Source organism: Budorcas taxicolor, chromosome 1, assembly GCF_023091745.1.
Source record: "Budorcas taxicolor isolate Tak-1 chromosome 1, Takin1.1, whole genome shotgun sequence".
NCBI classification, from domain to species: Eukaryota; Metazoa; Chordata; class Mammalia; order Artiodactyla; family Bovidae; genus Budorcas; species Budorcas taxicolor.
This window is the reverse complement of record NC_068910.1, coordinates 90,963,667-90,981,667: the sequence shown is the minus strand read 5'-3', so window position 1 is coordinate 90,981,667 and position 18,001 is coordinate 90,963,667. Positions and strand designations below refer to the sequence as shown.

The window sequence follows — 18,001 nt, the reverse complement described above, 5'->3', positions numbered from 1 at the left end:
TCCACTCAGTGTAATAAATAGACTTTTCTCCTGTGCATCAAGAACAGTTCTAGTTATGTACACTTCTCAGGGGAATTGAGAAATGCTGTGGTTCAGATGAAGTGTGCTGGTTGTGAACCGCTGGTTTATCATCCCAAGAAACATCTTGAGACTGTCCAGAAACTTGTAATTCTATTTAAATATTTACACATACACTCCTCATGTTTGGATGCTGAAACTAGAAAAATGAAAGCTAACATCTTAGAACTACCTGTGAAGCTCAAGTACTCTTTTGAAAGGATTTTAATAAGCAGAAGGCTTTCTCAGTTCCAGCACACAAATCAGTTTAGATGCAATATGATTATTAATGTAATCCCAGTGGGTATTTATTTGATCATTGCTCTAGATTTTCATTATTTGTGTGTTAGATATGCATTGACTTCCTTGGTGGCTCAGACAGTAGAAGCATCTGCCTACAGTGCAGGAGACTTAGGTTCCATCCCTGGTCAGGAAGATCCCCTTGGAGAAGGAAATGGCAACCCACTCCAGTACTCTTGCCTGGAAAATCCCACAGACTGACGGCAGGAGCCTGGTGGGCTATAGTCCATGTGGTCGCAAAGAATCGGACACGACTGAGCAACTTCACTTCACTTGTGAATTAACAGCTTAGATCCTAAGAGCTAGCAGTACCAAATTATGAAAGTCTTTGCCTATCCTATTCCCTCTGTCTGGGATGTTTTGAGGCCTACACCCTCTTTATCTAACTCACTTGTTTCGAGTTTGAACTTAAAGCTGAGTTCTAAAGAGGAGCCTACTGCAAAACCCTACCCTGCACTTCTACACTGAATTTATCTTCCTATAATCAGTTCCCTTTCCTTTAGATAACCATTTTGCTTTTCAGTTCAGTTCAGTTTAGTCGCTCAGTCGTGTCCGACTCTTTGCGACCCCATGAATCGCAGCCCATCAGGCCTCCCTGTCCATCACCAACTCCCGGAATTCACTCAGACTCACATCCATCAACTTAGTGATGCCATCCAGCCATCTCATCCTCTGTCATCCCCTTCTCCTCCTGCCCCCAATCCCTGCCAGCATCAGAGTCTTTTCCAATGAGTCAGCTCTTCGCATGAGGTGGCCAAAGTACTGGAGTTTCAGCTTCAGCATCATTCCCTCCAAAGAAATCCGAGGGCTGATCTCCTTCAGAATGGACTGGTTGGATCTCCTTGCAGTCCAAGGGACTCTCAAGAGTCTTTTCCAACACCACAGTTCAAACGCATCAATTCTTCGGCGCTCAGCCTTCTTCACAGTCCAACTCTCACATCCATACATGACCACAGGAAAAACCATAGCCTTGACTAGATGGACCTTTGTTGGCAAAGTAATGTTTCTGCTTTTGAATATGCTATGTATGTCGGTCATAACTTTCCTTCCAAGGAGTAAGCGTCTTTTAATTTCATGGCTGCAGTCACCGTCTGCAGTGATTTTGGAGCCTGTTGCAAATCATTACTTACATATTACTTATCTAGTATACATAAGACACCTAAGGGCCACTAGTATTTCCTCATCTTATAGTTGGAGCCCAATACATATTTCTTCAGATATTAAATAATGAAATATAAATCAGAAAAATGTCTTCTAGCATATGTAGAACTGAAAAATGCTAATTTGAACATACATGATTTTATTTCCATATGCACTTATACATTTATTTTCTTACTCTCTTACAAACTGGAAAGGAAGTATCATCCATGTCTTTTCTTTTTTGTAAAACATCTTTTCTTCTTTGGCTTATTAGTAGGATAAGGAAGAGATATTATACAGGTTAATTATGTGAGTAAATATATTTCTGTGTGGCTTACAAATATGCACAGAATCTTAGAGATGGAGCTGATGAGAGATTGTAAATGGGCAAATCCCTTCATTTTTAAGCAAGAAAAGGAAGCCAGGGAGTTGATTGGCCCCTTACAAATATGCACAGAATCTTAGCGATGGAGCTGACGCGAAATTGTAAATGGGCAAATCCCTTCATTTTTAAGCAAGAAAAGGAAGCCAGGGAGTTGATTTGCCCGAGTCATTAATGGATCTGTATCACGAGTCAGCTGTAATAGCCAGGTGTCTCAATGCCTGTTTTGTTTTTGCCATAACACACTACATCTGATCACCCTTTCTCAAAGAAAAACTTACATTTAAGATGTTTCCTAACAAAAGAAATCCACAGATAAATTGGTTTACTGGACTCATTTCATACAATTTTGCTACTTGTTTTGTATCCTAAATTCAATATTTCCAATCATAGAAAGTATTATTTTCAATATTTTCCTGTATTATTTTCAATTGTTTATCCATTGGGTACAAACATGACCTTGTGTCACTTTGATGAATAATTCTCTACACATTTTTGCTTTATCAAGTATGCTTTTAAGAACATATCTAAATTAATCTTAAGTGATTATCTTAAGTTGCCTCAGGATTTCATCCAAAACAATAAAAATAAACTACAGCAATTTAAATACTAAGTTAACTTTAACTTATGGCCATTTTGGGGAAGTCTGAAGCTTCTTTTTGAAACTTTATTAATTAGTATACCTTGGTCACATCTTTTAATTGGTACAAATACTAAGCTAATAATAACTTCTCTATTTAGTAAGTTTATGAGAATCAAACCAGAGTGGTGAGAGTACTTTGAACAATCACAGTAACAGCCTCATTGTTAAGTGTTATTTTCAATAGTCCTCTCTTGATTTCCAGTTAATGTTCTCTCCTCTTTGATATTAATAACTTGGAGACGGGAGAGACCAGAGACTTTTAAGGTCAGAATGAAAAAGAACCCTTTTTTATAGTTTAGAGGACAAAATAAACAACCCCCAAAAAACCAACACTGATAAAACTGGCATATCCTGTTTTCAATCAGTTTTTTTAAGTGTACATAAAATGTGTCTCCTTCTATATGACATATACTCTTGGGGCCTCTGTAATTTATAGTCTACATGCCCATTTTTGTCTGGGTCCCTTAGGACACCTAGTTGTAATTCCTAATAAAATCCTTGTAAGTCCATATAAAATGACTCAAGTGTCAGAGAAGGGGTGCAAGTATGTTTGGATGCAGAGATAAAGTAGAGAGGCTAAAGAGTGCCAGATGGAATGTTTTCTAGTTTAATAAATAATCTTTGGTGACATCAGGAAACAATATACTATAGCACTTTTAAGTTTCTTCTAAAAAGTATAGTGAACTTTCACATGAGTAAAAGTCCTAACATGTGAAAAAGGCAGAATGCTCTTGAACAGTTTTGGTATTGTACAACGTTGATTTTTTAACCCAGCTTTGTGTTCATGTTGACTGTCACTACTCTTTCAAATCTCTCAAAATGTTTCTGGCCTTCTGAATTTTTTTCCAGATATGTTTTCTCTGAAATAGTTTTGAATATTTTCCCAAAAGCTAGTCTCAGCCAAATATTAGTTTCAGGAACGCCTGGCACCTTCAATATGGAATTCAGCCAAGTCCTAAAATTCACTGGGCCAAAACCTGACGTGGATGTACACAGCCACTCAGCATCCAGAATCCTTCAATCAGAGAAGATAGTGCAGAAAGCAGAAAACATCTCAGAAATTTGAGTGTTTAGCTAAGAAAAAGTTATAGCTCATAATTCAGAGTAATTATCAATGGAGTACACTACCATCAGTATTGTAACTGCAAAATAAACACACGTGGTTAGAGACGGAGCTTGTAATAGCCATCTCCGATTAGCATGATGCCCTGAGAGAGTTGATTTACAAATGTTGTTGTCCCTTTGTTTCTTCCTCATAATGCACGCTCATTCAAGCAACTAGGGTTCTTCACATTCCAATCACCTTGATATATTTGATCAGGTCATTACAGTCCTCCAAATAGCCAAGGACTAGTGGCATTTTACTACTGTCTGGGAGCACTTTGTTTAATTATAGGTTAAAGTAGTTTGCCAAATTAAAGGTACAATCTTTTTGTGGTTTCAAGGATGGTTCCCAACCAGTTTATTTTCGAATATCTATTAATCATGGATGAAATGTTTCTCTAGAAATACCATTTTAAAATTTATCTTAAAACCTTGCTTATAAACCTTGCCTATAATTTGGAAAAAATTTAAATAATATAAGAATTTTTTTTGTAAATTCGCTATTTTTAAAAAGTTGACTTTTCTAAATGCTTGTAATTTCAGTATTTGCTCATGATGACCCAGACATAATTTTCCGTTTACCACAGGAAGAATGAATTGTAATCTTTAAAAAACAAAGTAGTAAATGGAAAAATGCATTTGAGTATACAGCATTATCCCCTTAAAACATGGTTTCAGCTGCAGAAATCACATAAATTATTTTTAGCCTTTATATTTAAAATTATTTTTAATCTGAGCAAAGGGATTGGGATTTTCTTTTCATTACCTGTAATTGGCTGAAATTGGTTTTATCTATTTCTCCATCTTGTTCATACTGTCACTTTTAAAGATGCTCTCTCAAAAAATAATCCCAAGTCTTATGCTGAGGCTGATGTCTAATTTAATGCTGATTCTGCCTTTCTTTTGTTTAAAGGCAAGTTGCTTTAAAAGTACTAATACTCTATTAGTAACGTCTGACCACTTCAAGTTTTATCTCCTTAAGCCTGGAGAATTTGATAATATGATAAATCATACACTTGTAGAATAATCCAGTGTGCATTAAGAAAATTACTAACAGATGGCACAGGTTTTCTCTTCCTAAATCTTACAAATCTAGGTGATCATGAAGGTTTAAAGGCGGATCACACTAGAAAAAGGCTCATGTTTAAGTCACCTTTAAGAGCATCATCATGTATAGGAAAATTTCAAAAGCAGTTGAACTCAACCTGTATAATACCAGTTGAAAATAATGGAACTCTGTCTCCTTGAGTGGATAAAGTGTAATTTGCTAAGGAATCCATTATTTCTTATTTCTTTGCCTTTTAGCATTCATGGTGTCACTCTTCTATCACCTAGATACAGCATATCATCATATTACGTTATGCATCATGCTTATAAAAGATCATGTCAGATTTTCTCATCTTTATTAGGAAAACATACATATCCTGTTCAGATTTTAAATATGTCATAGTAATAAGTACATATTTACATGGAAAAAGAAGAGCCATCCCTCCATAGAGGAACTAGTGTAAGATATTTACCTAACTAGATTTCTCCTACAAAGAACAAATACATAAGTGAAATGTAAACAGGTCCATCTTTTCTACTGGCAGCTAGGTGGATTAATGGCAATTAGTTTGGCTATTAGGATCACTCAGGCTTAAATATGGAGTGTAATGGAAGGAGGGCCATCAATCCAATGCTCTCAGGGAGGTCCACCAATAGTACCTATTTCTTCCCCAAGCCACTGAGTCTCTCAATCTATATGAGACATCGCTGATTTGTAGTTTGTGGCATGAGAAGCACAGAAAATAGGAGCTCTTGTTTTCTGCCCAAAAGTAAGTGCACTAGGTAAACTTTACTTTGGATTTATGTAGAGTGAACTCCAATCACTTGCTAAATGATCTGGAGCAAGTTTCTGATATGCTCTGAGCATTAGTTTTCTCATCCTTTAATAGAAAAATATATCTCACCTGTGAGACTGTTATAAAAATGAATGATGATGCATGCAACAATGCCATATACACAGCACATGTTGCTACCTCATGGTTCTCGTTAATCATGACAGTAATGATATTCCAGGTTGTTGTTTAAATACAGTAGTACACTTAGGAAATTTACCACAGATTCACTGATGTATTTTTCATGTGTTTGAGAAGACTGCCAAAAGCATTTTACACTTAGGACATAACTTTTTTCAGTTTTTTCCAGTTGTTAAGTCATTTAAAAACTCCTATTGAAACGTTAGCATCTTTAAATGTATGTATTACTTTGGTATGAGGTCGACAGAATTGGAGTTTTTCTCTGTACAGCAACAGAAAAGAGTGTATTTCTAACAAATTCTCAAATATCAAGCCTTTCAATGAAGAAATGATGACCAAAATCAAAGAATTCTATGTATTCTACATCTCAAATCTTGAAAAATATGATAGTATGCTTTTTCCATGGGAGTGGAGCAAGATTCTAGAGATACAGAAAACTCCTTACCACTGTAGAATTTCTATTTTATATAGAAGAGAAACAGTAAGCACAAGATAGAATTTTTTGTTTGTTTTTTGTTTCTTATTGGCTTTAATCTTACTCTTTCATTGTCCCACTGACTGATATCACAAACATCAGAACCTTACCTGAAAAGTTCTGAATGCTGAAACCTCCTATTTAGGTGTGTATGGAAGAAACCCAGGATTCACGAAATTCTGAATTTCAAATCAAAGTTCAAAAATAATGTATAGCCTTAGGTTTGGGGCAATCCAGAACATTGAAATCCTTAACACTATTAATACTTTTTGCATGTATATTCTGTTCAGAATGTTTTTGTCTTCACTGGAGAACTTTACTGTTTATAGTTGGAGAAAGACTGTTGCAAATGTATCATTCCAAATGGTGTTTGAAATACTCTTCAGGTAGACATTTTCACTTTTGTTTTTGCAGATAGCTATAGAAATATAAGGGACAGGGTACATTTATTTTGATTTATTTATCCACAAGATGACCATTAGTTCTCTCGAAATAGTGAGAAGTACATGTGCATAATTATGAAGATTAATGTAAGACATGAAAAAGAGTTCCTTTAAGCCCTAGCTCAGGCCCTTCTCCCCAAGATTCTATTCTGTCCCTCACATGCGTAAATTATCTTACTTGCTTTCTCTTAGGTAGTATGTAGATATATTTTCATTTGTTTTACCATGTATTGTGGTGGAGAAGAGGGGGTTATCTATCATCCTTTGTCTTATCATGTGTCTCTTACGAAATGAGGCACAAATTTGCCAAATAAGTGAGCTAGTTTCCAGCACAGTCTTGTGATCAATAAAAGAGAGTGAAGCAACTGACCATATGGATATTGAATCTCTGACCCTGTCTGATGAGCCCTGACTCTGATTAATCAATTAAGCTTGTCACATGCAAGTCACTTCTTGTTCTCTTGACTCTTTTAGATTAAAATACCACAGAACAGGGATGCATGTTTATTTCAATTTATGGCTTATTTTAGGGATCTTCCTACTTTTATAGAATCTTAATAAACAGTATTAAATGTTAAATAAAAAGTATTAAAGGCTTTTATTGCTTATTTATTTTTGCAGGTTACAAATTTATTTACACAAACAAGTCTCCTTAATTTCTATACTTCATTTCTATAAAGTCATTCTGCATTTCTGAATCCAAGAATCCATTGCATACTCAGCCTTGGTTTGGACTTTGTCTGCCATAGTTATATGTTTTCTTCATAATATAAGTGAATTTAAATTTCACAAATAACAAAATAGTGTCTCTGGAAAAGACATTAGCTTAGCAAGGCATTTGGTGGTAAGGGAAATTCACATACTGGACGAAAACTGTAGAAAAGAGCTAAGCGTAAGAACCCGTGGTGAGAAAAAAAAAAAAGGATTTACTGTTTAAAAAGTATTTTCAGCTGGTGAACATGTAACTCAAAAGAGCCAAGTGCTTAAAAATGAGCTTTTCTCCCCTCAAATATGACGAGCATTTGTCATCTTTATTTCTAGAGTGTAGTCATAATTCCTCCATAGATTTTTATTTCAGGCTATCCTAACAGTGACTGTATGTAAATTCAGAATTGTAGCCAGATGGTTGGAAGAGGTGATAAAAAGCAATCCTGTTTTCGTAGGAAAGTGAAAATTGCCCGTAAGACTTTGTTTTTACCTTTAAAACAGCAGGACATTGTTTCATGAGACCTGTGAAGGAACTAATACATTAACTTTAATGGCTGGGAACTAAATTAATTTTTCACATGCATGTAGAATACTACCATGTAATACGCAGAATTTTCAGAGGTAAAAATCAATCAACTTAACTCACTTTGCGGGGATGGCTGGCAGAGGCTGTTTTCTTCTCAAACCACTCTTATATTGCCTCCTTTTTATAGGATTCACTTTGGGGTTCGGATCTTAATGACTTGGGAACCAGACACCTGGGGAATCAGCTAAAAGCCCTCACTGTCTCATCTGCTCTCTCTTTCACCAGCAGTCGGCAGTTGTCTGCCCCTGGTTTGGAATACAATAAATTAGAGATGGCTTTCCCGGTTGACTGGTTAAATAACATGGTGTCCAGGAGAAAATGCCAAACCCAGGTCTTCATATTGACTTTGAACCACACTTAAGCAAGCAAAATAGGTGTCTTTTAAGAAGTCAGGACTTCCTTTCTTTTTTTTTTTTTAAGTATTATTCCTTGTTAAAATTCGGATTCATGGCAAGATCATCTGGTGATATAAACTAGATATACAGAAAGGTAATAATTTATACTTTCACACAGAAAATCACCCTCTCCCTTTAACTTAACCATGTCTCTCTGCAGGGTGGCTCCCACTTGCCTTCAGTTAGCAGTACAGCCCTTGTTAGTCTATAATCAAATTATCCTAGGTGTGCTTCTGTGGCATCAAACAGCCAACTACCAATTTATAAACTGCTATGAGGAAGAAATGAGAAGTTTCGTTGGAGAAATGAAAATCACAGAGAAACGCAGCTGCCATAGTCCTAGGCAGCAATTCTCCCAGGCCTGTGTTCTCAGCTGGAAGCTCCCCAAGCTGTGGAGAGAGCCACGTGTCCCCACTGGGATAATTGCTTTTTTCTGCATGAGTCTCTTGTTGCTTCTCTCTGATGATCGAGTGTGTTTAAACTCTTGGCAGAAATCATGTTGGTTTTTAAATGGTATTGTAAAGTGGCCCAGCAAACAAATGAAACTGGATCATGTTCTCTTGTATGCATGTCGCCCAAGCAAGTATGGAATGCCAGTGGAGAGATCCTAATTGCCTGTTTTTCCTCTCGATTCCACACCTAGGAGAACAGCTGAAAGACCTACAATAACTTTTTTTTTTCCCTTGTAACACTTTCCCTTTTAATGTGACCAGGTAAAATGTAGAATAGTCATTTGTTTTCAATTTGTCATTATCATAATTTCTTTACAGCGTGTATGTACTTACCCGGGCATCCATTTTTTGTACAAGACGTTTTGTGTGTGAAAATCTCGTGAACATCATTCCTACCATTAAGTAGGCTATAAAGACCAAGGATGATTAGCATAAGAATGGACAAGCAAATGGATCAGTAACATTCGGATGAAAAATTTTCACAGTGTGATGGAAATCTTACTAATTGTTTTTTTTTATAATCTATACTGAGAAAATAATGTAAACAATAGCATATAATTTATTTTTCTTAGTTTAATCCGCCTGTGTTGTACGGTCTCTCATTTTGTATGAGGAGTCCATATTGAGCTGGTCAGGAGTACATGGCAGCTATGTACAACAGCCTTTGGATAACCAGCATGAAATCAGGTTACATCTCATCAAGAAGCTTGGGTGGGAAGTATTTAAGACAATGCATTTCTTCTTCCTTCTTCTCCTCCTTTTCCTCTGTCTCTCTCTTCTCTCTCCTTTTATTAAAGGTCCCTGTGAACCAGAATGAAGCAGAAATAGAAAGAGTTGAATTTTTTTTGGAAAATATATTAAGAGGCAATAGCCTTTATGAAAAGTAGAGCAGAAATAAACTTTGTTAGCCAGGAAGAAGAACTGTGATTTGCCTAACCATGGTTTATTATTTTGTTTATTCATCTAAAAGAAAACTTATGTTGGAGATTTTAATATGAAATCATGTTGTTATGGATACATCAAAATCACTTTTAAAAACATTAGTGTGACAAGGTTAGTACAGATAAATAGAATAAAGATTAAGTTCTTGAAATTTCTGTCTATACTTAAGTATTGATGGTGATTTGAGTGGTAGATATAAATTATTTTATATCAATGTTTTTTTGATAACTGAAGTTTTACAAAAATTTAAATTTCAATCTACTTGCTAACTCCATTAAAATTTATGTTCCAAAAAGTAAAACAGCAAAACTGTGAATATGTGTATTAAAAGTATAAATTACCTATATTTGATATTAAACCATGATTAGTAAGAACATAAAATTATTTAATTCTCAGCATGGCTTTTTATTAACTGTTCTTATTGAACTGCTTACCTGAGAGTGTGAATAAGAAATATTGCAAAATAAGAAAGACTGTATGCTTTGATAGTACATAAGATCCAAATTATGTGAATTATCTTTTATTTGGTTATAACTTTTTAGACTGCTGTGGGACATGTATTTTATCAAACTCATTGTCTATCATATGTGTAGTATAATTGCACTACCACCAGTGTTTTCCCTTCATTTAGAATGCAGCCTTTGTTTTTGAAAGTTGATATGGTATATGTTAGAAGGCATGGAAGCTTCAATTGGAATTGTTCACATTAATGGTTGATACACTTGCAACCAGACTGGAAAGTGATGGGTATTGTTTCAATTCCTATCACTCTCTCCTCCCTGATCAAACAAGATATCTTTGGTGGGAGGTGGTTTTTGTTGTTACTGTTGTTGAATGCTAAAGGTTAAAGTAATAAAAACTGTTGCCTTGCCTCGTCTTAACATGTCTCTGTTGAAAGGAGTCCTTAAGGACTATCCAAAACTGCCCTGAGGTTTAGTTCACCATGGTGAATGTCTGGAGGCTATGACTGGCATCTGGGGTACTGGTGTCTTGTGGTCATTAAATCTTACTGCGAAGTACTCTTCCTTTAGTTGACAACAGTGTGGTATCTGTTGCTCAGGTCAAAGATCCAGGCAGAATTGACAGCATTGCTATGAAGAGATATTCTGCCCAAAGAGACTTAGTAGTGAATTGTTTAAGGATGATACCCTGTACTATAATTCACAGACTCTCTGCTCATTTATTTTGCAAAGCAGTGTGAAAACATGATAAAGAATCATTTTTCAGAAAAAATAATTTCTAAGCCTAGGTGCTTTAAAACTGCCACTCATATTAACCCTGCTGTTGTCTTTACTACTGTAAATGAATATTTCTGAGCCTTTAATCTTTCAGAAAATTGTAAAAATTCAATACTGCCCAATTTCCCATAGGTATAATGACACCTGTTTGTGTCTTTTGTGTATTATTGAAACATTTCTCTTCTAGCATTCTAAATCAGTGTTCTTTTAATCCATTGTTAGGATCTATTTTAAAAATAGTATTTATAGTGAGAAACACAGATTTTGAATGCAACATCTACTTAAGGAAATGAGATAAATTATATGACAGTTTAGTGGTTAGCAATTTGAAATCGTCTTTGAAGCCCTTAATATAATTAGTGGTTTCGTTTTTGGTCTGCTGAATTCAAGTCACATTAGGTTAATGTAATTAAAAGCAGAAAAGATTTTGTGTAGCCGAACTAGTTAATTAGCCCCAGTTGGTTTAGTATGTTAACCTAGAGGTGTATGGATAACATTGTGGGGGTGATGCCTGAAAAAAAATTTCTGTGTAACAGATACTGCAAATCATCTGACTTGCTTTAGGGTAGAAAATGAAGACATATAAGAAGTTCATTTTAAGTTCATCTTCATTTCTGATTTTAAGCACTGATTGCTGTAGAATAACCAGACAAAAACCTTAATTTACTTTCTAAAAGGAAGCTTGCTTTTCTGTGTGCAGAGATAATGTTCCTTCTTGTATTCTGGAAATAAGAATTCTGATGGTAGTTTTTTTGTGTGCTCACCAGGAAAAAAATATGAAATGGTTCTCTCCACTTCTGTTTGACAAGCTACATCTTATTCCTGATTTTTCTGTATAATCTTGTTAGTAAACAACACAATAAAGGAGATGAAAGCATTCTATAAGGGATTTTCAGTGACTTCAGAGAAGTCTTTAAGTACTAAGAGAGAAGGCTTTTACCCTTAAGGAAAAAGTCATTTATAGCTTCTTAAAGGGAAAATGCTAGTATATAAGAATCCCACATATCAAATACGTTGAGGTATTCCTTACCTTAATGTCACTATTTTTTTTTTTTAACCTGAGACTGGTTCTAAAGAAAAAGAGAAAATGTAAAGCTATTTGAAACTTAAAAAATTTTTTGCCGTCTCCTCTTTTCTCCTCCTCTGACTCCTTCCCCAAAAAGAGCAACACCACTGGGAAGCTTTTGTTTTCATCTAGTATGTAGATAGCTGAGGGCCCCCCCTTTAAGCGCTGTCTAGAGCTTATGGAAATGTGGGCTTCTAATGTGGTTGCTACTGAGGGCTGGTTAGGTAGATGGTAATGAGGAAGAGGGACCTCTGCTTGGATTTTTGACACAGGCTAGATGCCAGCATATTGTCTGAAAGCTTAACGCATTCTGCATCTCCACTCCCCAGATTATGTTAATTGAAGTAGTCCTCTGCAATGCAGTGTTTAACATTGTGTCTGTTCATTATACAAACTCGTTTTTGATAGGTTTACAATTTGGCTGTCAGATCCAGCTGCAGGAAGAAATCTGCCAAGAAATATTTCTTAGCTTGTTTTAAACAGTGCTATTTTCACATGTGTAGTATTCTGTATGTGTTAGAAGACATATTTTTCCTTTCTCTGAAGAGAGAGGAAATGTCAATTTTTGGTTTTACAAAGGAGCACTAAGATTTAGAATATACAAAGTCACCTTTTACAATCAATATTTTTATGACTCAAAATGGTGATGGTTAACGGTAGGTTACTGTTTAAAGGTGGTATGTTATATTTGATTAGGGTTACAGCACTAGGTTTTTTTCTATTCTTTTCCTTATTGAAAAGAATAGGCCACCATGCAGTGCACATTTGTGACCATAGAGAATAGAATTATGGCTTTTGATTTGATCTGTTTCAATTCAGCCATTGACATAATGCCAAAATCAATTTGAACTTATGGAAATTGAAGACTGTCATTTTCATCCATTATTTTTTCTGTTTCTGTTTTCGGTACCTTTTTTGTTCCTTCCTTCACTTTTGTCAATTCCTGTCTCTATCATCTCAAGGAAAAAAGTTTCTCCCAGGTTTAGTGAGGTTTGTTTGATTTTCCATTTAATTTGTAATGTTCATTTTGGGCTATTTAACCCTTATTACCTGTGAGTGGAATGTAGGGTTTTATAATGAAAATGTCTTGTTGATGGGATGGAAGTTATGTGGGGGCATTTATACTAATCTCGGGAGTCTTCTCACTGCTTTTTCCAGATAGAATAAGCATTTATGATATTATTTAATTTTAACCCCTCCCTCCTTTTGTCATTTTAATTCAGCATTTATCTTTAGGACAAAGCCAGGTCTTCAGAACAAGGCTTATAAGCCTCAGCACTATTGACATTTTGGGTGTGTGATAATATTCTTTATGTGGTGGACTCCTGTGTATTGTAGTATATCACTGAATTGAAAATGCAGCTTATAGAAAAGCATATATCACATGATTTTGCTTTAGTAAAAGTGTGTGTGTGATGTATTTTTTATATCTCTATATCCATATCTACTCATCTATATCTATACTGAGAGAGAGGGAGGGACAAAAGAAAAATGTTCAGAAAGTATTGACAGTAGTTAACTTTTGGAAGGTTTTTTTTTCATGTGACATTTATTTGTTAGTTTTATTCTGTTTGAGAATTTAGGTAAGTATATATGAAAAGAATAATTCTATCATTAACATATCTTATAACTGCTATAAACCTTTATAAAAATACTTAAATAATACACTAATTTTACCTACAAAAGCCATTTGCATTCATCAAAAATCTTTCAGGTGACTACTCTATGCAGACGTTTTTCTAAGCATGAGGGACATAATCATGAACGATGTAGAGAAAAGTTACAGGAAGGTTCTTAAAATAATACCTGGAGAATAATGATTTTTTAAAAATAAAAGGACTTAAAAAAATCAAGTTCTAAAGCCCCCCCAAATTAAAATCACTTTGTTAATATCTGATTTTTCCTAATACATAAAGATTTGGTTACAATCTCTAGTTTGGGGTATCCGAGTTGAAATGAAGCAATTTAGGCATTTCAATACAGTGTGACCTCCGCCATTATAAAGTAGTAAACTCCTGGTGTAGGATGAAAAACAAAATTCTATTTGAATGGTTCCTTCCTTCCTTCCTCCCTTCCTTCCCTCCTTACTTTCTTTCTTTATTTTTTTGTTTCCTCCTTTGTTTAGTCTGTAGACTGTACAGAATAACTTTGAGATCAAAACCTCCATAAATAAACATTCTGGAAGTTCTCCCTGACAAACTTTTCTAAGGTTCAGAGCTTTATAGATATTCATGGTTAATTGAACTCTGCTCCCCACCAAAAACGTATTAAATTAAGTAAAGATAGTTCAATTTCCTCATCCCAATCTTAATTCATGATTAGCTTCAGCCTACTTATTGTACTGCAAGTCTGCTTATATTTGTAATTAATTCTTCTTCAAGTAATTAAGTGTTCAAGAGTGTACCCAAATGAATTTCCAGATGATTTATTGGGATCTGTTCAGTCTCTGCCTCCTAAGTCCCTAAGAAACTGTTGGGCAGAAATAAAATCTATGTTTTTTAGGACATGTCAGTTTCTGCAGTGTTTTGAAAATTAAGATATATTCTTTTAAAGCAACTCTGGTAAGTTAAGTAATGAGAAATAGTTTTGTTTCCACATCTTATAACACTGAATATGGTTCTTGAAATTACTTATAGCTAATATATATTGGCATATTAATTATAGTCACATAGTATTAAAGAATTTCCCAAACAGCGCAGTCCTACTATATAGCATAGGGAACTCTATTCAATATCCTGTGATAAACCATAATGAAAAAGAATATTAAAAAAGAATGTACACATATTTATAGTTGAATTATTTTGCTATACAGCAGAAATTAACACAGTATTATAAATCAAATATACATGAATTTAAAAAATTTTCCTCTTTCTTTTTTCTACTTATTAACCAAATTGCTCATGCAATTTTTGTTTTCCTTTAATTAAACAATATGAAAGAACCCAGCCCATCTGGAAACACAAACTTCTAGTTACACAGAATATAATAACTTTGCAAGAAATGTAGGTAAGGAAATATTTTGCCTCTTTTATATGGTATCTTTGGAATAAATTCTGTTTAAAGTTATTACCTATAAATACGGCAAATACTACACATCAGCTTTTTTATTTAATTAGGCTTTCTTTGCATGCTTAGAAAGTTGACTGCACTTACAAAGACCCCATCATATAAAAATTACTAAAGCAATTTTAATGATATTCATGTGAAAAAATTTTTTTTTTAAGATACGAGGAGGAAAGCTCATGATTACTTACACCCGCAAAAGTGATGCAGGCAAATATGTTTGTGTTGGTACCAACATGGTTGGGGAGCGTGAGAGTGAAGTAGCAGAGCTCACTGTGTTAGGTAAGTACAGGTTTATTTGACTTGCTAACTGTAAAGTGAGTCTCTTATTATCATTTAGTATGTTTGTGCACCGATCTGCCTGCCAATGCAGGATGTGCAGGTTTGATTCTTGGGTGAGGAAGATCCTCTAGAGAAGGAAATGGCAACCCACTCCAGTATTCTTTCCTGGAGAATCCCATGGACAAAGGGCTAGTGTCCTTGGGGTCACAAAGAGTTGGACATGACTGAGCGACTAAACAACAACAAGGGAGAAAGAAATGGCCTCTTCTAGAAGGTAAACCAGTATTTGGGGAATGGGAAAAAGACAGATGGAATTAATAAAGCAGCCTTAGATAAAGTAGCCAAGACATAGAAAGACAAATAGGAGGAGACACCACACCAAGAGAGGAGAAGTGGGGAACTCTGTGGAATACTTTTTTAAAATTCTAAATCTGCTCTCCCAGAACATCCAAAATGGCTTTAAGTTTCTGTATTTTTTTGAGATGACTTTTTCTAATTTTAGAGAGACCGTCCTTTGTGAAGAGACCTAGTAACTTGGCAGTCACTGTGGATGACAGTGCAGAATTTAAATGTGAGGCCCGAGGTGACCCTGTGCCCACCGTACGATGGAGGAAAGATGATGGGGAACTGCCCAAGTCCAGGTATGAATGAGAATTTAATGATGGGATTCATCTACCCGGAATTTCTGTGGTTCTCATCTGACCACTGTTCACATATAAGCCACTAGAATGGTTTTCTCTGGACTCTTTGATCTCCTTGGGCCAGACACAGTAAGAGAGATAATTAGAATCAGAAGGTTGCTGTGCTTTCTCTGAGAGTTTCAGATAAAACTGTACATTCATGACCCCAACATGCCCAGGAACCCTTGCAAGATGTGCTATTCCTTAAATAGTTTTCTTTTTGTCCAGCCAGACTACGGTTAATACCAGTGTCTTATATGGGAGTAGGTGGGGAAGGGAGGTACAGCATTAAAGATATAACTATGAACCAATTAAAAAGCAGACTTCCTTTTCCTTAGCTACAGTATCACCAGGGAATGGTAGAAGAGGTCAGAGTTTCTTGGTATCTGTCAAATCCTTAAATTGCCTAGAAGCAGAGATACACTCCCAGCCTTAGGGAATGAGGTAATGAAATGAAACTTTCAGGCACTGTCTTGAGGCTGTCATCTCTCCTGTGGCCATTCATTCACCAAACATACCTTGAGCCCCTATTAGGTTTGCGGGTTATAGCAATGGTTTAGATAGAGCTTCTGTTGTCAGTGAACTCACCAAAGGAGACATGTATGGATAGATTCAGAGTAACATAGCACACCTTTTTATTGCATAAAGGTAGACCTGTGGGAGCAGAAAATCAGGAGAGAGTTCTCAAAGGGAAGCGACAGAGAAGCAATGTCTTAAAAAACATATCAACTTGATAAACAGAAAGAGAAGAATATTCAGGAAAAGAGATATCATAAAACAGATGCAAATCTAAGAATGTTCTGTGTGGTGGAAAGTTAGGGCAGCAGCACACAGGGCCTAGGGCAAGAAGTTATGGGAAATCAGGCTGGAGACAGAGAGGCTGAATTCACAAGACTTTGTATGGATTAAAGGATTTTTAATCATATGGCAGGTACTTGATGAGCCAAGAGAGACTTTACTATGAACCCGATTGCTTTTTAGAGAAAATAAAATTTTTAGCATTAGGGCTATCACATCAATGGGGGTGAGGCCAGTGGCTGGGTCACCATTGTTGTTGTCCAGATAAGAGATGTGAATTGCCTGAATGGGGAGATAAGATAGAAATAGGATAGGGGTCCATTATCAAGACCAAACTGATGAATTGAATGATTTGTTACATATAGGGAGCTGGTGAAGGAAGACAGGTAGATTGTGTTAGGAGAGGGAGTTGTTTTATGTGCTAGGGTAAGAAAAGAAAGTTTTATATAACATATTAAATAGTAGGTGTCTGTGGGATATGATGTCTAATTACTAATCAGGATAATGAATTTGAACTTATATAAAATAGGAGCTAGAAATATTTGTGTAGTTGATCAATATATAACCTACTGGATAGTTTAACTCAGGGATTTCATGTAGAGTAAAAAGATTAAAGTGAAATTTCAAGGGACATCCAAAATTTTGAGAAAAAGGAAGATGAGACAAGGCAAGAGAATTCTGGCATGAGACTGTCTGGGTACAAATACCAACTCTGCTATTAAAATAGCTGAAGAACAAAGCCAGCTTATCTCACCTTCCTATGCCTCAGTTTTCTCATCTGCAAATGGAGATGAACATAATACTTTATAAGTTGTTATAAGAATTTTAAAATAGAAAACCTACAGAATACTTAAAGTCTGACATATAGTAAGAATTTATTTAATGATCACCTAAATTTTACTCTGAGTACAAGAGCTTGAGGAAAGAATTGAATAAGTGCCAACTTTGCCCAAAAATATTCTGTTAAAAAGTAGTTTAATGAAATATCATATGTTAATGCATATGTATGGAATCTAGAAAGATGATACTGATGAATCTATTTGCAGGGCAGCAATAAAAATGTCACTGTTTTAGGTCATCCTTCTTTCTCAGAAAGGAGAGGAAATCACGTCCTGGAACAAGTCCCTTAATTTTGTAGATAGGCTGTATTTGTGTGCTAACTTTTATGAATTTTACAATATTGGTATGATTATATTGCTTGAGGATTTTGGCTTCTTGTAAAAATT

The 18,001-nt window shown here is 35.3% G+C and overlaps 1 protein-coding gene across 1 annotated transcript in view; it reads left to right on the top strand.

Moving 5' to 3' along the window:
• Nucleotides 1–18,001, top strand: part of ROBO1 (roundabout guidance receptor 1) — a 448,749-nt gene that overhangs the window by 319,385 nt on the left and 111,363 nt on the right. The window contains exons 4-5 of the mRNA XM_052649948.1: nt 15,177–15,297; nt 15,800–15,938. Of these exons, the coding sequence (XP_052505908.1) occupies nt 15,177–15,297; nt 15,800–15,938 (260 nt within the window). The remainder of the gene's footprint in view (nt 1–15,176; nt 15,298–15,799; nt 15,939–18,001) is intronic.